At 39.7% G+C, this 21,393-nt stretch overlaps 1 protein-coding gene across 3 annotated transcripts in view; it reads left to right on the plus strand.

The window, feature by feature from the left end:
- Positions 1-21,019, plus strand: part of LOC311151828 (dermatan-sulfate epimerase) — a gene marked incomplete at its 5' end in the record, with an annotated part of 173,213 nt that extends 152,194 nt beyond the window's left edge. For all 3 annotated transcript variants that reach the window (XM_084202520.1, XM_084202518.1, XM_084202519.1), the window contains 4 exons: positions 10,969-11,222; positions 14,830-15,069; positions 16,062-16,269; positions 17,953-21,019. In XM_084202520.1, the coding sequence (XP_084058646.1) occupies positions 10,969-11,222; positions 14,830-15,069; positions 16,062-16,269; positions 17,953-19,714 (2,464 nt within the window). In that variant the 3' untranslated portion in view covers positions 19,715-21,019. The remainder of the gene's footprint in view (positions 1-10,968; positions 11,223-14,829; positions 15,070-16,061; positions 16,270-17,952) is intronic.
- Between the last annotated feature and the right edge of the window lie 374 nt (positions 21,020-21,393).

Raw genomic sequence — 21,393 nt, forward strand, 5'->3', positions numbered from 1 at the left:
AGGTGTAGGTAAAAATGACACTCTTAGACTTCTGCAGTTTGCTTTAACATCTGTCTGAGCTTTAGTTCAGGTTGGCAGCTTCACTTGGCTGCATGGTTCTTGGGCCTCTCCTTAAGACATACTAGGACATGATAGTTGTCCATCTGATTACTGGAAATGCCTGAGTAACTGGTGTTTTGATGACCGCCTCCTGGATTAATTTTCACTGGATTTGAGTTGTCATCCCTACAAGTTACTCTGTCTTCTCTGTGCCACACTCTTTCTGTGGGAACAGAAGTTAATGTTCTCACTCAATAGGAGTGATTCTAGAGTTGAGACCCCAAGGTCTCCTGCTTTTCATATCCACCTGCAATTTATCTCCTCTTTTTGCTCAGGCAGATGCATTTCCCCTACATCCCTGCAGCAGCTGCCACTTTGTGCACCTTGCAGAGTATGGTCCAGAATTGCTGTCACTGTGGATAGGTCAGAGGATGGGAATGTGGGCTTTGCCAGGACACTGGCATCTGCCCAGGGCAGCGGGATGGAGCTGGATAGGGCACGGGTCCCTTCTGTCATAGGTACTCTTCTACAGCTTTGTGGTGACAGCAGCTTGGCAGAAGTGTGAGTCAAGATTCAAGTCAGCACAGGAAGAGAAGCATTAGCTGTTCAAGCAGTATTCATTGTTCAAACTACTATCAAGCAGTGTTCATTGTTCTAACTACTGTTCCTTACCCTCTAGTAACCAACCAGTAGTATCTTATAAATGTTATCCTTCCATGAGCCATCACTGGAATTATGCTGGATTTGAGCTAGAATAATTTGGGATCTATGGCCTCCTGATGGGCATTATTGAAAAGCCATGATAATGTTCAGGTTCCCCTGCAGTAAGGATTAAAATGGTGAATGCCACAGAAATACATGAGCTAGAGCAAAGGAAGTGATGTGAGACAGAAGGGACACACTGGCCATATATTGCCTGCATGTCACAGAAGACAGGACATGTGAGATTTAGGAAGAAAAGTGTTGTCTCAACAGTGGTGGTAATTTCCAAAGTCTTCCACTGAAGCATAGCAATACAAAGCTTCAGTCTCTGAAGACAGTGTGGAGACAGTTTCTCTTGGCACACTGACAGAGGGATATAGCTTACAGAGAGGAATCCAAGGATGTGTGACCATCTCCAACAGGAGACAGGCTCCTCCAAAGTCAACACCTTCCTCCCTAGTTTCATTGTTCACACTTTTTCTTAACTTGTTTTGGGAAGGCTATAGTTACATGGCCATCTGTTTTAATGAAATAAGAAAGAGGGGGAAGCATTATTTTGAGTAGGAGGACTTGTTTGTGTCTGTTTTTTTCAGTTTCTGACATCTTATTCTCTGTCTCAACGTTATTTAAGTTCCTTATGTCCTGTGATTCCTGCCCTGGATTAATTGTGGTTGTTCTGTCCCTTGTTATAATGCTCTCCTTTGTCGCAGCTGACCAGATAGCAATCAGAACCAAGCAGATATCCTATTTCCACTTGGCTTTGATGTTATTTACTTGCCTCCAAGTACTGTTTTTTCTCAAGCAAGTATCTTGCATTATCTTGGTGAAAGAAAAACCATGCTTTTCCCGTCTTTCCCTTCTGTTGTAGACATTCCATTCAGAAATCAATCAAGGTTTAATCAGGGTTCTCTGCTTGGCAAAAGAAGTGGCTGCAATATGCTTAGTAGTAGTGAAAGTGCAGGAGGAAATTTTAAACATAGGCAATAGAACTGGGCTAAGCTGGCCTTTGTATAACCTCCAGCTGGCCAGCTCTTCAAATGCTGTGGCAGAAACATGGATCTGGTTTCCATTTTTGCTTTCCCCCTGAGAACTTATGTCTGAATGCTGTCAGCATGGAGTTTATACTGTAGCCCCATCAGTAGTGGCAGTAGTACAGATCTTTCTCCCTTGTCCAAAAGTGGTTTTCAGAAAAGTAGGAATGTGACATCTCGGAGGCATGTACTGCACTGTCTGGCTTTACTCAAATAGGCTGGGTTCAGAAGCTGAAGGACTGGGCAGACAGATTATGTAAATCTGTTTTTCCTAAGAAACTCAATTTAAAAGTACCAGAAAATGTTATTGCACGTACTTCTCCACTTAGGATAAGACTAGGAGAATAAACATGATAAATAGGAGTCATGGCTGTTAGATGAGCTGTTCTGGCAGTGTCAGAGTGGTGGAGTTTTTTGTCCAGTCTATCTAGGCATGTTTAGTTTTCCTCAGACTTTGGGAAAATACCATTCTGGATGATATAATAGAATTATTGTCCTTATTAAATAATTTGAGGGCATGTGTCTTCTGATCAGGAGGGTGGAAAGAAGGGGGAGTCTTGATGTTGCCTGACTTCGGAGCCTTGCATGTTAGGAGAGTCCTCCACCAAAACTTTTTATTTCATCAGGAAAGAGGACTTTTGCAAAGAGGTGTCCATAAGGTAAGTAAAATGGGCCTCTCCTTAGACCTCCCTATTAATGTAGGTGCCAAGACTGTCATGTAAAATTTCTGGAAAAATATCGGTTTTGTCACTGACAGATTCATCAACATGTTGGAAAGTTAAATCTGGCATTGGCAGCTTAATTCTTTCAGCAGTATAATCTGGATTTCTTTTGACTTCTGCTGTCATGGCATTGACTCTAAAATAGCTTTAGAATTAAAAAAAAAAAATTCATCTTAATGAGTTTTCTCTAGTTTTTGTGGCAATGTTAAGTAAAATTTAAGCCTTACCAGAAAACAAAAGTGTATGTTTTTAGCATATGCAGTAGTTGAATAAAAGAAATATGGTTTAAAATGTCATTGGTTATTTGTTTCGGAATGCTAGGAGATTGAGGAGACTGACATTTTAAATTTCTTCTTTACATTAGTGGAATCCTCAATAGTCCAAATATCCCAGGATACAAGTAGAGAAAGTCTACTTGTAATTGATATATACATGGAAGGGGCATGTAATTAAGAACTCTGGTCCTTTCTCATCTATTAAAGTAGTCATTTTATGTCACATAATAAAGTGCACCCAGAACTGAGATCCCATTTGTGTCAACTAACAGAGGTTGAGCCGTTTGTCATAACAACCCATGTGGATAGGCATGCTGCTCATTAGCAGAGCATCCCTAATGGCTACATCCTGGAGTAGGTTTACATTTTAAAATAAACAGAGGGGCACTGGGTAACAGCTAACTATAACAATCACCAAAAATAATCTGGGAATGACACTGTTGTGGAGACTAGCAACAGCAAACAAACGTGCACTAATATTTTAGTTGAAACAGTTGAGCATTAATGGTTTTGCCTGTAAAAATTAAAAGCTGGTATTAAATTAACCCCCTTGGTTTTCCATGGATTGGATATCTAGATACTGTCTAAAATTTCATGGGAAGTTTGTCCTTATATTCAAACCATATTACCTTTTTTTTAGAGGGAACAGAGGCTATTGATGTGTTTTCTGGCGTTTTATCTCCGACTGGCCCCTAGAGCACTCCCCACTAGAAGGGCGTTTTGGCCGAGGAGATCTGTACTCGTGATTCTTTCCATATGCCGCTGGCTCGTCCCATTCCCGTACTGAGCGGAATGATGTAATCAGAGTCACACATTGTGCAGAAATAACGCTTCAGTCAGACTCTCTGGTTTGGACAAAGCAGCAAAAACTCTCATCTTTACTAAGCCCACCTTACAAACAAACGCCTTGGGAGTTCACAAATTCTGCGCCCTTCTTGTAGCAAGGGAGATGTTCCGATTTGCAATGGCCAGAAAGGGATTTCTGTGGGTTTGTTTTTGGGTTTTTTTGCACATAGTTGATGCTCCATTTTTAAAGACAAGTATGTTACCAATGTGCAGTAAGGTGTGGGATTTAACAGCAATTCTGCGGGTTTCACAGGGCAGATAATTACTGTCAGGCACATGCAGACATTCCAGGGAAATAGCTGCAACGAAGGAGAAGCTAACAGGAGGCTTTGGAATAACAAATCTGTGACCTTTCTGCTGCTTTCTTATAAACTAGCAATCATGTAGCCTTCTCTTAGTCACTTCTTATTAAAAAGTATTGGAGCATCCTATGGGACCCTTGCTGTTAGTATCCAGATAGTGCTAGATGTTGAGCAATACAGATTACAAGGTAAAAATACAGATGTGTAAATAATTAAACATGTGGATAATAATTTAACTAAAATAAATTCATATATGCCAAGTTGAAATAAAGCAAGTCTCTGTGGCGACACCAGAAATTTATAACATCTGTTTGACTCCCAATAATCAACTAACAATCACATTCAAAGAAAACTTTGGGGGCTTTTGGAAGACTGTGGAATAAAAGTTAGTATAAAAGAAGCTTGCAGGATGCTGATGTGCTGTCTCCTACAGAGAGGAAGAAAAAGAAAAGGAAGGGTAGGAGGATGAATTTGATATCTGGAATATATGCTATGTTAGTAAGTGAAATATCAAACCCTTATGCTGTTTTTATCTTCTACATATGTAGTGTTTAAAAATAGAAATTGTGCATGTCTATGAAATTAAATGGCTAGCTGGATTTTGGAGAGCTTCTTTAATATTTAAATTGGCATAGAAGATAAATTGGTGCTGACGTTCTGTGGTGGCTACTGGGAGCTCACTTTGTGCTATGACTGGTATAAAAATTTCCTAAAACAAGAGCTAGAGGCAATCTCCTAAAAAAAGCGCCATAATTAAATTTCAGTGTCTGCTAAACATGACACTGAGAACAACTGAAACAGAGTCAGTTCTGGTTTATTAATGTGTCAACACAGAAGCATCATAAAAGCAAGCCCTGTGTGCAAAGGACTCTCTTGTGATCAAAGCCAAAAATGAGAGCAGATCTGAAAGAAGCTTTAGAAGCATCAGGATGATGATCATAGACCTATGAGGAAACAGAGGGAAAGAAGTTTAAAAGTAGATTAAGATTTTTAAGGAACTAAAGTCTACTTTCCTCCCCATAGCACCTAAGCAGTACAACTCTATTTTTATAGTAAGCTCTTAAAACGTTTGTCTATGTGTTGCCTTTTTTCCCCATACTGACATGAATGTAGCCTTTTACATTTAAACACTCCTTTGCCTTTCTTGCTGTCAACTGAGCTGCAATGAACACAAGCGTGTGAGATTGGCTGCTGCTGAAACATGATGGGTAAAGAGAGAGGGGCAAACCTGTCTTACCTGAGACACCAAAACTTAAATCATCAGTTTTTCAAGTATGTTTTTTAACTTTTTTGTTTTTGCAAAGGACCAAGCACTAAGATTGGGCAGATAATGGGGTTTTTGCTTTGGCAGCCAACTAGAAAAATGTGGGAAGGATAAAAGCTGAGAGGTTGGGTTTTTTTCAAAGAGTCTTCTTTTTTCTCCCCAAAATGACAATTGTAGAGTATTGCTCCATTTATTAAGAAAATATTCCACTTGATCAAAAAATACTTTGTTTTAGATTCTTTGTAAAGAAAAAATATTTAAGATTTGGTCTGGTTTATAAAATAAATGTTGGTGGTCTCATTGCCCTTGAAAGGGGTTCTCTCTCTTGATAGGTATGCCTTGTCTAGCCATGGAAGAATATTTCTTTTTCTTGCCTGGTGGGACGTTTAAAGCTGTATCTTCTTCCCCCAGAAGTGGGTCAGGACAGTAGCAAGAGTGCCAAGGCACTGCCTGTGGCATTGGGAAGACTGTACAATTGCACAAGCTATCAAGAGGTCCCTTGGCCCCAATGCGTGCCTCGTTTGCATCCACACTTCACATTTTGTGTGCATTAAACTCAACCATGCTCACAGCTGGTGCCACATCTGAGTTAGATGGCATCAAAATGCACTACAGGGCTGTCTTAGAACAAATTTTCACCTCTAAGCTATTAGAAGAGAGTTCTCACTCATTTCCTTTGCATGCAGCTAGTGAGATTGGAATTTCAGTACTGAGGAGCGAGTACTGGCATCCTTCCTTCAATCTCCTCCTCCAGGAGTTATTCTGCAGTGATTTGTCATGGGAAAGTTTGGAGCATTAAAAATCAGGATGTGGATTATTAGTGTAGTGCATGTGTCAGGATGTGCTTGATTCTTCATTTTGCATGCACTGATACCATGTTAGTTGTTGACCTAGAGGCCAAAAATCAGATCTCACACGTCTTGGAAGGGTATTCTGTATCTCAGATTAAAGAGGGTTATTTTCCTATTTACTTCAATTTGTTTTTAAGAACTGGATACACAGTGAAGGAAAGATAGGTCTAAATATCCCACAGGTCATGATCAAGGAACTCACTTGAGCAGCAGACTTTGATTTAAATCCTGCCTTGAACTGACCATATAGTAGTTTTTCCCTCTTGGCTTGTATTTCTGAGAGAAATGCTAAGAGAATCATAGAAACAGAATAGTTTGCATTGGAAGGGACATTAGAGATCCTCCAGTTCCAAAACCCCTGCTCTGGGCAGGGACAACTTGGACTAGACAAGGTTGCTGAAAGCCCCATCCAGCCAAGCCTTGAACACTTTCAGATTTGGGGTATCCACAGCTTCTCTGGGCAACCTGTGCCGGTGCCTCACCACCCTCACAAGTCAAGAGTTTCTTCATAACTCTTAATCTCCTTTTTTAGTTTAAATCCTTTTCCCCATGTCTTATCATTATCTGCCCATGCAAAACCCTTCTTTTTCGTATGTCCCCCTTTAGGTACTTGAAGATTTCTGTAATGTCTCCCTGGAGACTTCCAGGCTGAACAATCCCATCTCTCTCAGCCTGTCTGCATAGAGGAGGTGCTCCAGCCATCTGAGCATCATTCTGGCTTCCTCTGGACTCACTCCAGCATGTCCATGTCCTTCTTTTGTTGAGGAGCCCAGAGCAGTTTGCAGCACTCCAGGTGTGGTCTCACCAGGGCAGAGTGGAGGTGTAGAATCCCCTCTCTCGCCCTGCTGGCCCTGCTGCTTTTGAGGAGCCTAGAACAACTGGCTTCCTGAGCTGCAGGTGAACATCACTGGATCATGTCCAGCTTTTCATCCACCTGAACCCCAAAATCCACCTTTGTAGGGCTGTTCTCAGTGAATTCTTCTCCCAGTCTGTACTCATGTCTGGGACTGCCCCATCCCAGGTGACCCTGCTTTCAGTAAGGAAGTAGTTATTTGGTAGTGAATAGTGAGAAATTAAACACATTTCTACTAAGAGGAGAGGCAGTAATAGCATCAGGAATGTTGTCAAGAAATTGAGAGGTTGTAGTGATCTTGGCTTTGTTGGTGATACTAGTTTTTGCTTTCCATCCAAAATTTTATGCAAATGGTATACTTATTTAGAGCTTGGAATTGCATTTAATGAAGGAGCTGTGTATATATAGAACAAATGCAGTGCATGCATGATGGTTCTTGATGCCATCAATTGGTCTTAATCCCCCTCTTCATATTCATTGTTCATTTTAGCAGGTGACAAATCTAAAACAGATAAACCACATCACACCATGCTAAATTTCTCAACATGTGTAGGAAAACCATGCTACTTATTCCTAATTCCAGACTTATCCATGATCTCTTTATTTCTCCAGTTTCTTCATGGAGGATTTAAATCAAACTCTGAATGTAACAAAAATATTTTATAGCACACGGATGAACACAAATTTAAGGAACACCCCAGGCATGTATTTATCCTGTGCCATTCACAGGATTTGTCCAGACAGCAGATTTTTGTGCAGAACAATGCGTATGGCTTTGGATGCTTATGGAGTTTGATCATGAGGTAGCAAACCTGTTCAGCACTTTTTGCTCTTTCAAAATCTTCTCAAGTTTCCAGATAGGCACTTCTTCCAAATATACCTATACCTACAGATAAAGGTATGTAAGTGCAAAAAGGTACTGTAGGGGTGCCTTTATCTTTTAGAATTTAAAATATATTTTAGAATTTTTAAACAGTTGCCTTTGCTCAAAGTTCATATGTCTGCAACTAAGCAGCTGTTCTGTATTAAAAAAAAATTATAAATATTTTTATTTACTTTGGATTTGTTTGTTTGCTTTTGTGACATCTGATGCCTTTTAAGGCTGACAAGGCTAATGCAGCCTTGAGGTAGAGGTTACTTGCTGTCGTGAGACACAGTTAATTATGAAGCTGAAGTTCATACTCTCTGATGTTCTGCTTTAGTCTTGAGTGGCTTAGAAAATATCTGGTTGTACAGGGCAAACTGTGGGCTTTTCTTGACCTATCTTTGTATCAATACAAACGACTTTTATTAGTCACTAGTTAGCCCTGAAAACACTTTATTCACTTGCATTCAGTGCATGCCTGTGGCTCTGTGCTTTCCCCCAGTTTATCAGCCAGGCTATTTACCAAGTTTGACACCGGGAGATCCATTTGAAAAATGAGAACAACATGTAGATACAAAACTATGTAATGCTTGCTACTTCTTGTAATCATTCTTCTTGTGAATCATTTTCCACGTGTTTGGTGTACATTGCTTGGTTCCCTTGAAACTAAGTTAAGGGGAGTAGCACTGAGTAATAGCAACCAAAGAGTTGTTTCTTCAGAAGAGCTTCACCTTAAGAACAGATGTTAGCTGTGGGTTTGTGTGTTTAGAATTAGGATCTTTAAATCATCATCTTTAATTTTCTCTATTACTTGTCTGAATCTCCTCTGTGAAATTTTATACAAGACTTAACTGTACAGAAGTGCAATATGAGGGCAGTTATAACAAAATTGCTTGTCTAACCCAAGCTGGGTAACTGTGTCAGTATGTATGATAAGGGTGCCTAACATAAGGGTTTTTACAATGTAAGGCTGTGGGGTTTGTTTTGGGGTTTTTTTGTTTGTTTTTTTCTATCCTGAAGAGATCAGGAGCCTAAACGCAATTATAACTTCTCAATTTATCACCTCCCATGTAGAAGCCTGCTTTCTCTTTTGGAGACTATTATATGCTCTTACACTGTAGAATATGATGTGGTATTCTGTTAGAAATGAAACATCAATTTAGCATAGACCTTAGCAGTGAAAGTTACAATAAATCAGTTCCATTGGCAAATCCCATTTTAAATTTAGTCAGGTAAAGATCTGGTTTAAGCACAATAGGTTTAAGCAGAATCTAATTAGGAGCTTGTCTGTTGTTAAAAAGATACTGAACTTTGAATTAAATATTTTGAATTAGCTCAAATTCTTTCATTGGACTTTTCTTCTACCTTAATGTACAGTTTAGCCTCAAACTCTGTGTAATTGTTCCAAGCAGATGCCTTTAAAGTGAAATTTCCTGTACCTATTTGAATTCTGATTTCTGAATATGCAAAGGTTTAATGAAACTAAAAATACCTTGGAAGTTAGAATTCATTATATAGCTGATCAAAGGAGTTTTTCCATGTCAAAGGATTCCTGACAGGAATCATGGTGCCAAAGTGTTGTATATAATTGGCATAGAATGTAGCTTTAGTTTTATGTATGGGATCAACAACATTTTAATAGCACTTTCAATTATAAGGAAAGATGAAGAAGCAGAAATAGAGAATTAATTGAGATTGACAAATAACCAAATAACTCAGATGGATGTATTTAATTTAAATCTGTGAGACAAATATTTAATTTTAAAAAAGGAAAAAAAGAATGTTTAACTTCACTGCAAGCAGAATATGGAATCAAAGCTGAGAGAAAGTGAACAGTTAAAACTGTTGGAAATTCATCTGATCAAAAAGCATACAGATAGTTTCATTACATGACAGCATGAATGTGCCAAACTTGAGTTCTTCCAATGATTTAAATATGCTGAAATAAAAATTAAATGGCTTTTTTTTTTTTACTTGCACATGATATCTTTTACCATCATTGCAGTGCCTTAGGCTGATGCTCATAATTTCTACATGCTTTATTAATGCATTTGGAATGCCAATAAATGCTTCTGTAGCAGATTTTTTTTGGTTTTATCTTACTCTTTGGGGATTATTTTTCTCATCTGTTCACACTGCTGCTTACACAAATGAAGATGAAATCATATTTGTTGAGTCATAAAGTAGTTGCAACTGGAATGTGTGTGCCTTCAGGAGCACAGCACCATTTCTACTGATTGTAGGACACTCATCTCAACGATTTTCATTCATTTCTGAAATAAAAAATAGATTGCAAAAAAAGTGAAAGAGGAGAACATGAAGGCATGAAAGCAACCGATAATTTTTCAGTTTATGGAAGTTTACTTTCACTATGTATTCCTTCACATTTTCTTTTCTGTAGAGCCATGGGCTGGAAGTACTGGAAGTACTGCAAAACTAAAGTCATTGATACACAATGTATCCTTGATTTAAGAGGAATATTTGCTCCATACCACCTATATTATGAATTTTCTTGGTAAAAATGTAGTATTTTGCTAAGTTCAATGTAATCATTGGACACAAGCCAGTAGTTCCTAGAAAATAATTTTTGAGTATTGACAGCATTTTACCTCTTTTTTTTCTTATCATTAAAAAAACTCCAGTGTTTATTAAGAATGTTAATTCAAGCTGTAGTAAAACTAAATTTCCTCTTCTCTACTTCTGTTCTTGTACGCATTTGGGACATGAAAAAACAGTGTAGTGAGTTGTTTTATTATACTTGCTTTAAAGACAGCTTTTGTCTCATAGGCACCATTTATCATCAACTGACTCCTTTGGAAAAGAAAAAAGATTTGTTACAGGAGGTTGGAGGAGTATAAACCATGACATATTACCTTAGTAAAAATTATATGAATCTTTCTTCAGATGAATAGATTCTATTTCTGTATAATCAGTACTCTGCCTGTCTTTCTCCTAGCAAAACCCAGAATATTTCAAACATTTTCTAATATATAGCAACTTAATTTTAATAATAAAATTCATGAGCTTTGAAGATTAATGCTGACCATACTTAGGATAGGAAAAAATAGTTTAGGGACTTGGTGGGTAGCTTACTACTGTGCTTAAATTCAACCTGAATCATCTGACTTTGGAGACTTTAAGTCATATACATATCACAGTACAGTAATGGGGAAAACTAGCTCGGTGAAACTCTAATTGCTGTCCTTATTTATTGACAGGCTAGTGAAGGATGCCCCCTGGGATGAAGTCCCTCTTGCTCACTCCTTGGTTGGTTTTGCCACTGCTTATGACTTCTTGTACAGCTACCTTAGCAAGATTCAACAGGAGAGGTTTCTTGAAGTAATTGCCAATGCCTCGGGATACATGTACGAGACATCATACAGACGTGGATGGGGCTTCCAGTACCTTCACAACCACCAGCCTACCAACTGTGTGGCCCTGCTGGCTGGAAGCCTGGTTCTGATGAATCAAGGTATGTGCTAAGCCATCAGAATGTTTTTCCTGAAGTGTATCAACTCAAATCAGCCACTTATGCAGCAAAGTTCAGGATTTTATAAAAATGCTTCTTAGTGTACAGCAGTACTGGGTTTGCTCTTTTGCTGTTTAGTAAAATTTAATTTACTGAATAGAACAAAAGTCTGTGGGCAGATGTACAAGGCACTATGAGTATGTATATAAGTTCAGTTTTCTAAGTGATTCTGAAATTCTTACCTCACAGTTTATAAAAATGCCCTTGTATACAGTTTGTCCAGTCCTGATTTCATGGACAGTGTCTTTCAGAGCAGACCATCAATGGAGAATGGTTCTTGGTCTCCTTACACAAAGCATTGTGAAAGTCAACAGTCAGTAACACCCAGTGCTCTGACCTGAGAGCCAGACAACAGGATAGCCTGGAATTTCATCCAAGACTTCTGTCCTGTCACTTGGGGGAGCTGCAAAAGCATAACTTTATCCCCCCAAGTGCCACAGCTTTGGACCTTTCTTCCCAACAGCCTATTTATGGAGATACGCAAGGCTATACTTTTTTCCCTTTGAACTCTGCTATTGCACCCCACAACCAACATTTGTGCCTGGTTTCCTCTTCTTTGCTTCGGGGGCATAAAACCATCCTTCCCATTTCCAAGGTGAATACCCTGGCCAGTAGCTTTTGCCTGCTCTGTCAAGGGGCTGTGCCTGTCCTGCTGGAGAATGCAGGTCACAGAGTGAGAGAGAGAAGGCAGGTAAGCAATCCTGACTTTAAACCCCCAAGGTACTTCAGCTGAGAGATGGAAGTCATGGAGCCAGCTCCTGCTTTTATAAGAATGAATCCATATTTCATCAGGTGATTATTTTTTATGTGCTAGAAGTATTTTGAAAACATGATTCCCAATGGAATGACTTACATACTGCAAGTCAAGGAAAATCTAATTTCTGGATGCTGATGAGCAGCCAAGCTGCTCAGCCCTGCCAAACAGAGGCACATCTGCACATCACTGGAGCTTTCAAGTGCCCAAAGAAATGTGACAAAAAACTGTGGCACCTACTGTGTTTGGAGAGCCATTTTTTGCTAAGTGCCTGTCAAAACAAACACACTGACTGATGTGTATATGTTGAAAAGCATCAAGAGCATGTGTGGAAGTTATTTCCTATCCTCCTGTCTTGCCTTCCACAAATTGAAGACTCAAGCCATGTTTATTCAGTGGGTTTGCCAAATTTCATATAATTCCATCCTTCCCTAAGCCTTTGTTGGTGCAGAAAGCTGGCATTTTGCAAGATGATTCTGCTTTTCATTAAGGTATAGACTATAAGTATGCCTTGTGAAAAACAATGAAAACATCACAAAGCTGGGCAATATTTTTTTCACTAAAGTGATGGTGTTTGGGGGAGGAGGAAGGGAAAAAGCAGGAAACTAATGAATTCTTGAGCAATTTGAAAATAGTAGTATTTCAAATGAAAATAAGTCAAAACAGGCTCTATATTTCTAAATTAAAATACTGTCATTTTGATATAAAGAAACTTTATTTTTTTTAAATAGCAACTTATATGAAGTTTTTCTGTTAGTCTAAAATGAAAAAAACAAACTGCAATTCCAATATGAAAGAAAATAATCTGAAGGAGAAAAAAAAAGGAGGGAGAAAAGGAATGAACATATTATGCTTCTGTATCAGATACATAGCAATTGCAAATAATGTATCCCAGTGTAGACCTTTCTCACAGAAGGTTTAAATTCCAACTAGTAAGTTTAAACACAATTCAGCTATTGAAACTTGTAGAGACTAAACAGCTCATTCAAAAGAATGTAAATGTTGCCAAAGGAATAAAAAGTGAAACTAATTGAAGTTAATTCTAGGCACGTGCATATGGTGAAGTCTTTGCACTTAGACACTCTGTGTTCAAAATAGAAACTTGAGTAAGGCCTTGATAGATATAGATAGCTGGCTTATATACTGCTAAATTTAGGTGAGATTTTTTTCTGGTTTGTCATGCAGCCTGACAGGGTGTTGTCTTTTAATTTTTTCATTTCAATGTATTATAGTTCTTAGTGTACTACAAGTGTAACATTATAGCACAATATACCTGAAGTAAACAGAACATTAATGCATTACACTGGTAAAGGCACTGTGCTGAACCATAGCAAATCACATTCTTGCAGCAGTCAAAAACTAGCTTCCCTTTTATGTCACAAGGGAAAACAGGAGTGGAAACATTCAGGATTTTATTCTGACAGACCACTGTGCTGCCAGCTCCATGAAGAGTAATGAAAGAGTGTCTTAATAGCTGGGAGTGAAGTGGAAGTAAGTAGTACCACTGCCACTGTTGCTGCTCAGGCCTTCCCCATCACAGCTTTCTCTTTAGCCAGGCATTTAAAATACTGTGATAGACTCAGGTTGTCTGTTTTGCTTAGACACTGCTATTTTTTTTTTGTGTCTCTGTTAACTGAGCAGGATTTGGCAGCCTTGACTGGTAGGATGCCTGAATTACTCATCACTCTGCTGAGCAGAAATATAGTGTTAGTGGCAATGGGATGAAACACTCTGAGTAACAGGACTGAATGTAGCTCCTACTCCTTAGCCTGGCACGTGTGCTTCATTCAGCAGGCAGTGCTTCACCATGTAGTGAGGTGTAACATGTGCCAGCTGGGCTTTGCTGTAGGCTGGAATTAAATCTGGTTCAGTCTGTGTCCAGACACTTTGAACTGGGAGAGAACACTAAGCTGCCATGTAGAAGCACAAGGCAGTTGATGTTTGTTTAGTCCTACCTCTCTTGCTACTCAATCCTAAAAGCATTTCCTCTGCTGGGTTCCGTGTGCTGACTTCGGCTGGAGGCCCTCCTGCTTGTGCTTAGTGAAAGCAGACTGGCACTGACAAGGTTTCTTGTGACCTCTTCCCAGGTCTTGATTTGTGTAGAGCAGACCAAACCAGTAAAATCTCTAGGCTGAGAATTTATCTGCTTGGAAGATTAATTTTATTCTGGAATTGAGGAATCTATTTTTGGAATGACCCATGCAAAGCTCTTCCAAAATAGCTTTTATTTGGATAACCCTTTAGGTTGCACTACAAACTGAAAACATAAGTAGAACAGAGCAGGTCTTAAAATAGAGCGTGAGTTAGCTCATCATCATATCAGTTAACTGCAGCTCAAATGTGAACTTTTTTACCATGCTGGTGATCCTGTCAGTGAAAAATGACCGATCAGAATTGTTGCATTATTGGAGCCCTCTAGTGGGGCCATTGGTTTGTTTTCATGCAGCTTTAATTTGAAATGCAATAAATAGTCTTGGTTTGGCTCTGCCCTTTTTTGCATGTCCTAAATGTGTTCAGGAAATTTTCTTTTTAAGTTGTAAAGCATAGTCCCATATAACTAGCAAAAGGTGTTTGATAGATTTTCCTATGCTCATGTGACCTTGCTTTGCTGTGTTTAAATATAGTATTTTATTTTTCACCTTAGAAGTACAGGGATGCTGCAGCAGTAGGTTTTATTATAGACCCCTGGACTGCAGATTCCTTGCTGGGAAGGACCCCATTGTGGAAATACAGACAACACCATCTATGAACTGTTGTTGTGTTGCAATTAGTTTTGCCACTGTCATTTTCTTTCAGGCTACCTTCAGGAAGCTTACTTATGGACCAAGCAAGTGTTGGCAATCATGGAGAAGTCAGTAGTCCTGCTGCAGGAGGTCACAGATGGCTCCCTCTATGAAGGGGTGGCTTATGGCAGCTACACAACCAGATCACTGTTTCAGTACATGTTTCTTGTCCAAAGGCATTTTGACATCAATCACTTCAGCCACCCCTGGCTCAAGCAGCACTTTGCATTTATGTACAGGACTGTCCTACCAGGTAGGTCCTTTGGGTGAATGAAGATGAATCTCTTTTTTTTTGAAGCAGCAATAAATTTCATACTTTAAATAGGCCATTTTAAAATAGCACTCTACTTGGATATTTTTCAAAATAACCACTTCTTTGGATTTTACCTTCAACAGTTATCAAAACAGTAACGTCCTTGTTTATCACTGCTTCTAAATGAGTGACACTTTCCACTAGCACATGTTACTTAAAGACCCATCCTACCTAGCCTTGGACACTGCCAGAAGTGGAGCATCCACAGCTTCACAACGTGCTCACGTGCCTCACTATTCCCACAGGAAAGAACCTCTTCCTCATATCTAAACTAGGTCTACCCTCTTTCAGTTTAAAGCTGTTACCCATTGTATTGCCTATTTTCAGGATACTTCATTAGGAACTTACATCGCTCAAATTCCAGGTTAAAAAAAACTTAGATGACTCTCTTAGAACCCCAGATCTAGCCATGTATGTAAGGGGTGGCTGAATGCAGCTTTGGTATGCCAGCACAGGCACATAAGGAATTGTGCTGACTCCATGGGAGACCTCAGGCATCCTTTGGGAACGGGTTCCTAAGAGCAAAATGAACTCACACTGATGGTTTCAGGGTGAAGCCCTTTGTCTTGTTCTTTGGGGGCACCTCTGGTTTATTCCTTTGCAGAGTATAGATTCACATAAAAACATGAAAGCTGTAAAAGGAAAGTTACTTTTGCCAGACTTGAGTGAGGAGAGGAAGTGGATTGCATCTTACATTTTGTGTAGTACTTTGGCTGTCTGTAGCCCAAAACCAAAGAAGAAAGGTGAATATTCAAGTTGGCTGCAGCAGAAGGAAACCACTCCTTCGTAACCTATTTACGGCTCATTTACAAGCAGGTCTATAAACATCTGAAAAGGCTGCCTCTGTTTGCACCGCTTGGCTTCACTGGCACGCTCTTCAAAAGCATCTTTGTGTGCTTATTTGTTCTTTCTCCTTCTCACTTTTCCCCAAGGGTTCCAGAGAACTGTGGCCATCGCAGATTCCAACTATAACTGGTTCTACGGGCCGGAGAGCCAGCTGGTGTTTCTCGACAAGTTTGTCATGCGCAATGGCAGTGGGAACTGGCTGGCAGAGCAGATCAGAAGGAACCGAGTGGTGGAGGGCCCAGGCACACCATCCAAAGGGCAGAGGTGGTGCACTCTCCACACTGAATTTCTCTGGTATGAAAGGGAACGAGTGGGCTCAAAAGGAACCTAGCAGCTGTTTGCTGTTAGTGATAATTCATTATCTTTAGATGTGCACCGTAGAGGCCAGGCTCAGGCTGCCCGTGTGCCACCCAGGGTCATGAGGCACAGAAGGACTTCTTCATTTAGCACAGGTTGCCACAGGGAACACCCTGGCCTTGTCCTCCATCTGTTTTTATGGCTTCTTTCCACTGTCTATTGCTTTCATGGAATACAGGCCGTTCCAAAGGAACAGAAAATTTACCTGTAGGTAGTCTTTGTTTAATTTGGCCTATTCTAATGGGGTTTAATCCTGTTGTGTTCTTTTATGATGAATTAGCTGAATATTTAAAGCATAGTTGTCATTCAAAAGTTTTGTAAAATAGTAAAAATTTTCTTTTAAAAGCTAAATAATCCAAGCAGCAAGGCTACTGTTAACAGGATTTGCACACAAATTAGCAAGTTATGCTTGGAAAAAATGCCATGCTAGATGGATATTTTCCCATGTAATTTACAGTTATGCTAACTTCTATGTCAGTCTTCTTAAAGTAAGAAATTAAAAGGCTCAAGAAGCTTTAGATCCACATATGAATTCCCTTCATTTGTGGAGGTAACAAGTATATTTTGGAGGTAGCTCTCTCTCTTGCAAGAAAAATCTTATTGAATATCTGTTGGTTTGTACTTATGATGTGCACATTAGAGTGCATCTTTGTTAGGCTCCAAGCAGCCTTCATCTTGTTACTTGCAAAATGCAGAAGCTCTCCTCTACAACCTCATCCCATCACTGTTTTCTCCTGTGTCTCCATGGAAATTCTGGGACTGTCTAGGGCCTGACAGAAACTCCTGGTTCATTGTAAGAATAAATGTGATTCTGGAACCATCTAATAGAAATGTTAGTAGGCTTAATATGGTTTTGTTTATTTTAGTTGCTTAAAAACAATGCCAGAAGGTTAAGTTTTGTTTTGGATTTTTGTTGTTATAACTCCCATAACGGATAAAAATGTAATAATTTTAACCTTTTCTGGAATTAAGGCTTCTTTTTAAACAAAATGTCTTACATCTTACAATTCATACAAGAAAAACCATGAAAAGTTTTCTTCAGCCTAGTTTGGAGAAAGAAATTAACGTACGCTAACTGATACAAATAATAAATATTCATCCTTTAGAATGCCTTTTCATTAATTTTCAATGTATTGCCCATTCTGTTTGAAGACCACAGACTTCTGTAATCATCATTTTGGGGAAACAGATACTCTGCTTCTCTTCATTAAGTAGTCTGTAATAGGCACAAATGCTGATGTCTAGGCAGTGCCTGGTCTAATCTGCCTTTTTAAAGATCTATGTTATAGTCAGTAGTTTTATGACTATCTAGGACAAAATATGGCTAGTTTGAAATAAGAGGTACTCTTATTTTTGGACTGCAGAAAGACTGCTTGCTTTAAATGCCGAGCAGATGCTTTCAGCTATCGTTCTGTAAAAGGCACACAACAAATTTGTATAGGGATTAGTATGATGAATAATAATTACAGCTATATGATTAGGAAGCATAACTGTGGGCTTTATAGTATTGGCTTGCTCTGCGATGTAAATAGGGAATGGTTTTTTTGAGTTTTTTAAAAGTGCTGATAGTGGAATCAGTCAAGGGATTTCAAACCCCATTTTTCTCATCTTTTTTTGCAGGTATGATGCAAGTTTGCGCTCTGTACCTCCACCAGACTATGGGGTTCCTAAGCTGCATTATTTTGAGGACTGGGGAGTGGTGACTTATGGAAGTGCTTTGCCAGCTGAAATCAACAGGCCTTTCCTTTCTTTCAAGTCGGGAAAGCTGGGAGGACGTGCAATATATGATATTGTTCATAAGAACAAGTACAAAGAGTGGATCAAGGGGTGGAGGAACTTTAATGCCGGCCACGAACACCCGGATCAGAACTCCTTCACTTTCGCTCCCAATGGCGTACCTTTCATTACAGAAGCTCTGTATGGGCCAAAATATACTTTTTTTAATAATGTGTTGATGTTTTCCCCTGCTGTGTCTAAGAGCTGCTTCTCCCCATGGGAAGGGCAGATTACAGAAGACTGTTCCTCGAAGTGGCTTAAATATAAACATGACTCGGCTGGCGACTGTCAGGGACGAGTGGTTGCCGCCATGGAGAGAAGCGGGGTGGTTTTTATTAGGGGAGAAGGAGTGGGTGCATACAATCCTAAACTGAAGCTGAGAAGATTGCAACGAAACCTTATACTTCTCCACCCCCAGCTTCTCTTGCTAGTGGACCAAATCCACCTAGAAGATGACAGCCCTCTGGAGGCAGCAACCAGTTTCTTCCACAATGTGGATGTGCCTTTTGAAGAAACAGTTGTTGATGATGTCCATGGGGCCTTTATTAGGCACCGTGATGGGATATACAAGATGTACTGGATGGATGACACTGGCCACAGTGAGAAGGCCACCATTGCCTCGAGGATGTATCCCCGGGGCTACCCCTACAATGGAACAAACTACGTGAATGTAACGACCCTGCTGCGGCACCCCGTCACGAGGGCCATCTACCTTTTCATTGGGCCCTCTGTGGACGTGCAGAGCTTCACCGTGCGTGGAGATTCCCCGCAGCTGGATGTTTTTGTGACCACTGGTGAGCACGCCTACGCCGTGTACCTGTGGCCCGTCGAGGACGGCTCCCGCTCTGCCTTTGCACAGGTTATCGCAGACCGCCAGAAAATTGTCTTTGACCGAGCCTCTGCCATCAGGAGCTCCACAGTGCCAGAAGTGAAGGACTACGTAGGCATCGTGGAGAGGAACCTGCAGCATTTTAAGCCCGTCTTCCAGCAGCTTGAGAAGCAGATCCTGTCTCGTGTACGCAACACGGCCAGCTTTAGGAAGACTGCTGAGCGCCTGCTGAGGTTTTCAGATAAGAGACAGACAGAGGAGGCCATTGACAGGATATTTGCAATCTCACAGAGGCAGCAGCAGCAGCAGCGTGGCAGAGCGAAGAAAAACAGAAAGATAGCCAAAGGCTACAAATTTGTTGATGCCGTTCCTGACATTTTTGCACAGATTGAGGTAAATGAAAGAAAAGTGCGACAAAAGGCACAGACTCAAGCACAAAAAGAGTTGCCTGTAGACGAAGACGAGGAAATGAAAGATCTTCTGGACTTTGCAGATATCACTTATGTGAAGCACAAAACTGGAGTGTCAGTCAAAGGCCGATCAGGGCTGGCACAGATGGTGGCAACTGCTCGAAGTGCCCCATCAATATCAGCTTCTTATACTCGCCTCTTTCTAATTCTCAACATTGCTATTTTTTTTGTCATGCTAGCAATGCAGCTCACGTATTTCCAGAAGGTCAAGAGACTGCATGGCCAAAGATGTCTGTATGCAATACTTTTAGTAGACAGCTGTATATTATTGTGGCTGTATTCTTCCTGTTCTCAGTCACAATGTTAGCAGAAGACCTCTACTAGTTGACCAGTTTATGGTCATATATGTCTATGCAAAAACATTAACCCTAATAGGGCCAAAGTTTATATCTTCTCTTTTTTTTTTCCTTTTTTTTCTTTTTTTTTCTTTTTTTTTTTCTTTTTTTTTTTCTGAACATTCCAAAAACATCTGGGGAAAGATTGTTTTCAGACCAGAAGGGACTAAAGAATAGGGCAAGCAATTAATATCTCAGAAAAATCAGTATTTAATAAGTACTCCTCCTTTGTGTTTTGAGTTGGGCCTCACGTCTGAGGGAATGTTATGCTTTGTTCATCAGAGTTCAGTAATGTAAAGTTGTAATTAATTTTTTGGTGAGAAGAGCCCTCTTGATAGGTCTGTTTCTAAGGTTCTTTTTCATACAGAATTTGATTTGCATGTAGTGAGTTTTCATTTCAGGCTGCTAGGGATGTCTCTGGACATTCTCCTAAGACGAGGACATTCAAACATACGTATACAGATCTTAGCAGCAGACTTAATTTCTGTCTGCAAAACCAAAGAATGGCTCAATATGGGACACCTCTGTATCATTATTGCAGACCCTTATATTGTCTCTTCCATGCTTTACAATTTGGCACAGTGGGGAAATGACAGTCGTGTCAGTGCTTCCCAAGTGAGGGGCACATCACTAGTAGGTAGTAGTAGAAAGTACATATGGGTTTAATTCAAAGTAGAACAGAATGCAATTCTCAGGAAAATAAAGCCATTTATATTTTAGGCAAGTGTAGGCTGTAGAATGCTGAATTCTGTAGGGTCTGTTCTCCATTTTACAAGGCAGGGTTTCAAGAAAGTTTTCTATAGTCTGAAGCACATCTTAGTAGGGAAGTAATGTCCTAGATCGCTGCCCTTCCATATGTAATTTTAAAAATACAAAGAACCAAAGCAATCCTGTGGTAACCTCAGCAACTGCCAGTATGGAAAAGTATGTATTAAGGAAGTATTTAATGTATTTTTTCTTTCAAATGGCTAGGAAGAGGACAGTCAAAATTTTGTGAACAGCCTGTTCTCTATAAAGCACCAGCAAGGGTTCTGCAAGCTCTTGGTGGCCCCAGGTCAATTATTTGGGGATTAGTGGTAAATGGAATCATGTGGTTTATGACAAAAATAAGTTTGACATCTCCACATATATTCCCCTCTGTTCATTAAACTAATTTCAAAAACTCATAGCTATTTGAGAGAATTGAAACTGTGGAATTGGGGCATACCTGTATGTCTTTACAGAAAAACAATTCTTCAGTACATTTGCTAAATAAAAGCATTATAATTATCTCTATGGAAAAAGTTGTTTTTCTTTTATTTAAATATTTTTCCTGATAATTTCAGAAATTACGTTCATCAGCTCTTGGTTCAAGCCACAAACCTTTGCCTCCTCTTCTTTACACCATTTAGATGTATGTTATCTACATTACTCCTGTTAAGCCTTCTGCAAGTCTGTGTTTGGAAATGTGATGAGCTTTCCTTGTCAAAACATCTTCAGTGAATAGATCAGAATATTTTCACTAGGTTCCAGCTCCTGAGTCAGTTCAGAGCACTGTATTCACATAAATAAACCCTTCTGCAGTCTCCAATGCCTGGATTTATTCAATGAAATTGGCTACATTTTATCTGAGCAAAGATTTAGGTACCCAGTAAATTTCTGATCCATGCAT

This window comes from Fringilla coelebs, assembly GCF_963513975.1.
Source record: "Fringilla coelebs genome assembly, chromosome: 3".
Lineage (NCBI taxonomy): Eukaryota > Metazoa > Chordata > Aves > Passeriformes > Fringillidae > Fringilla > Fringilla coelebs.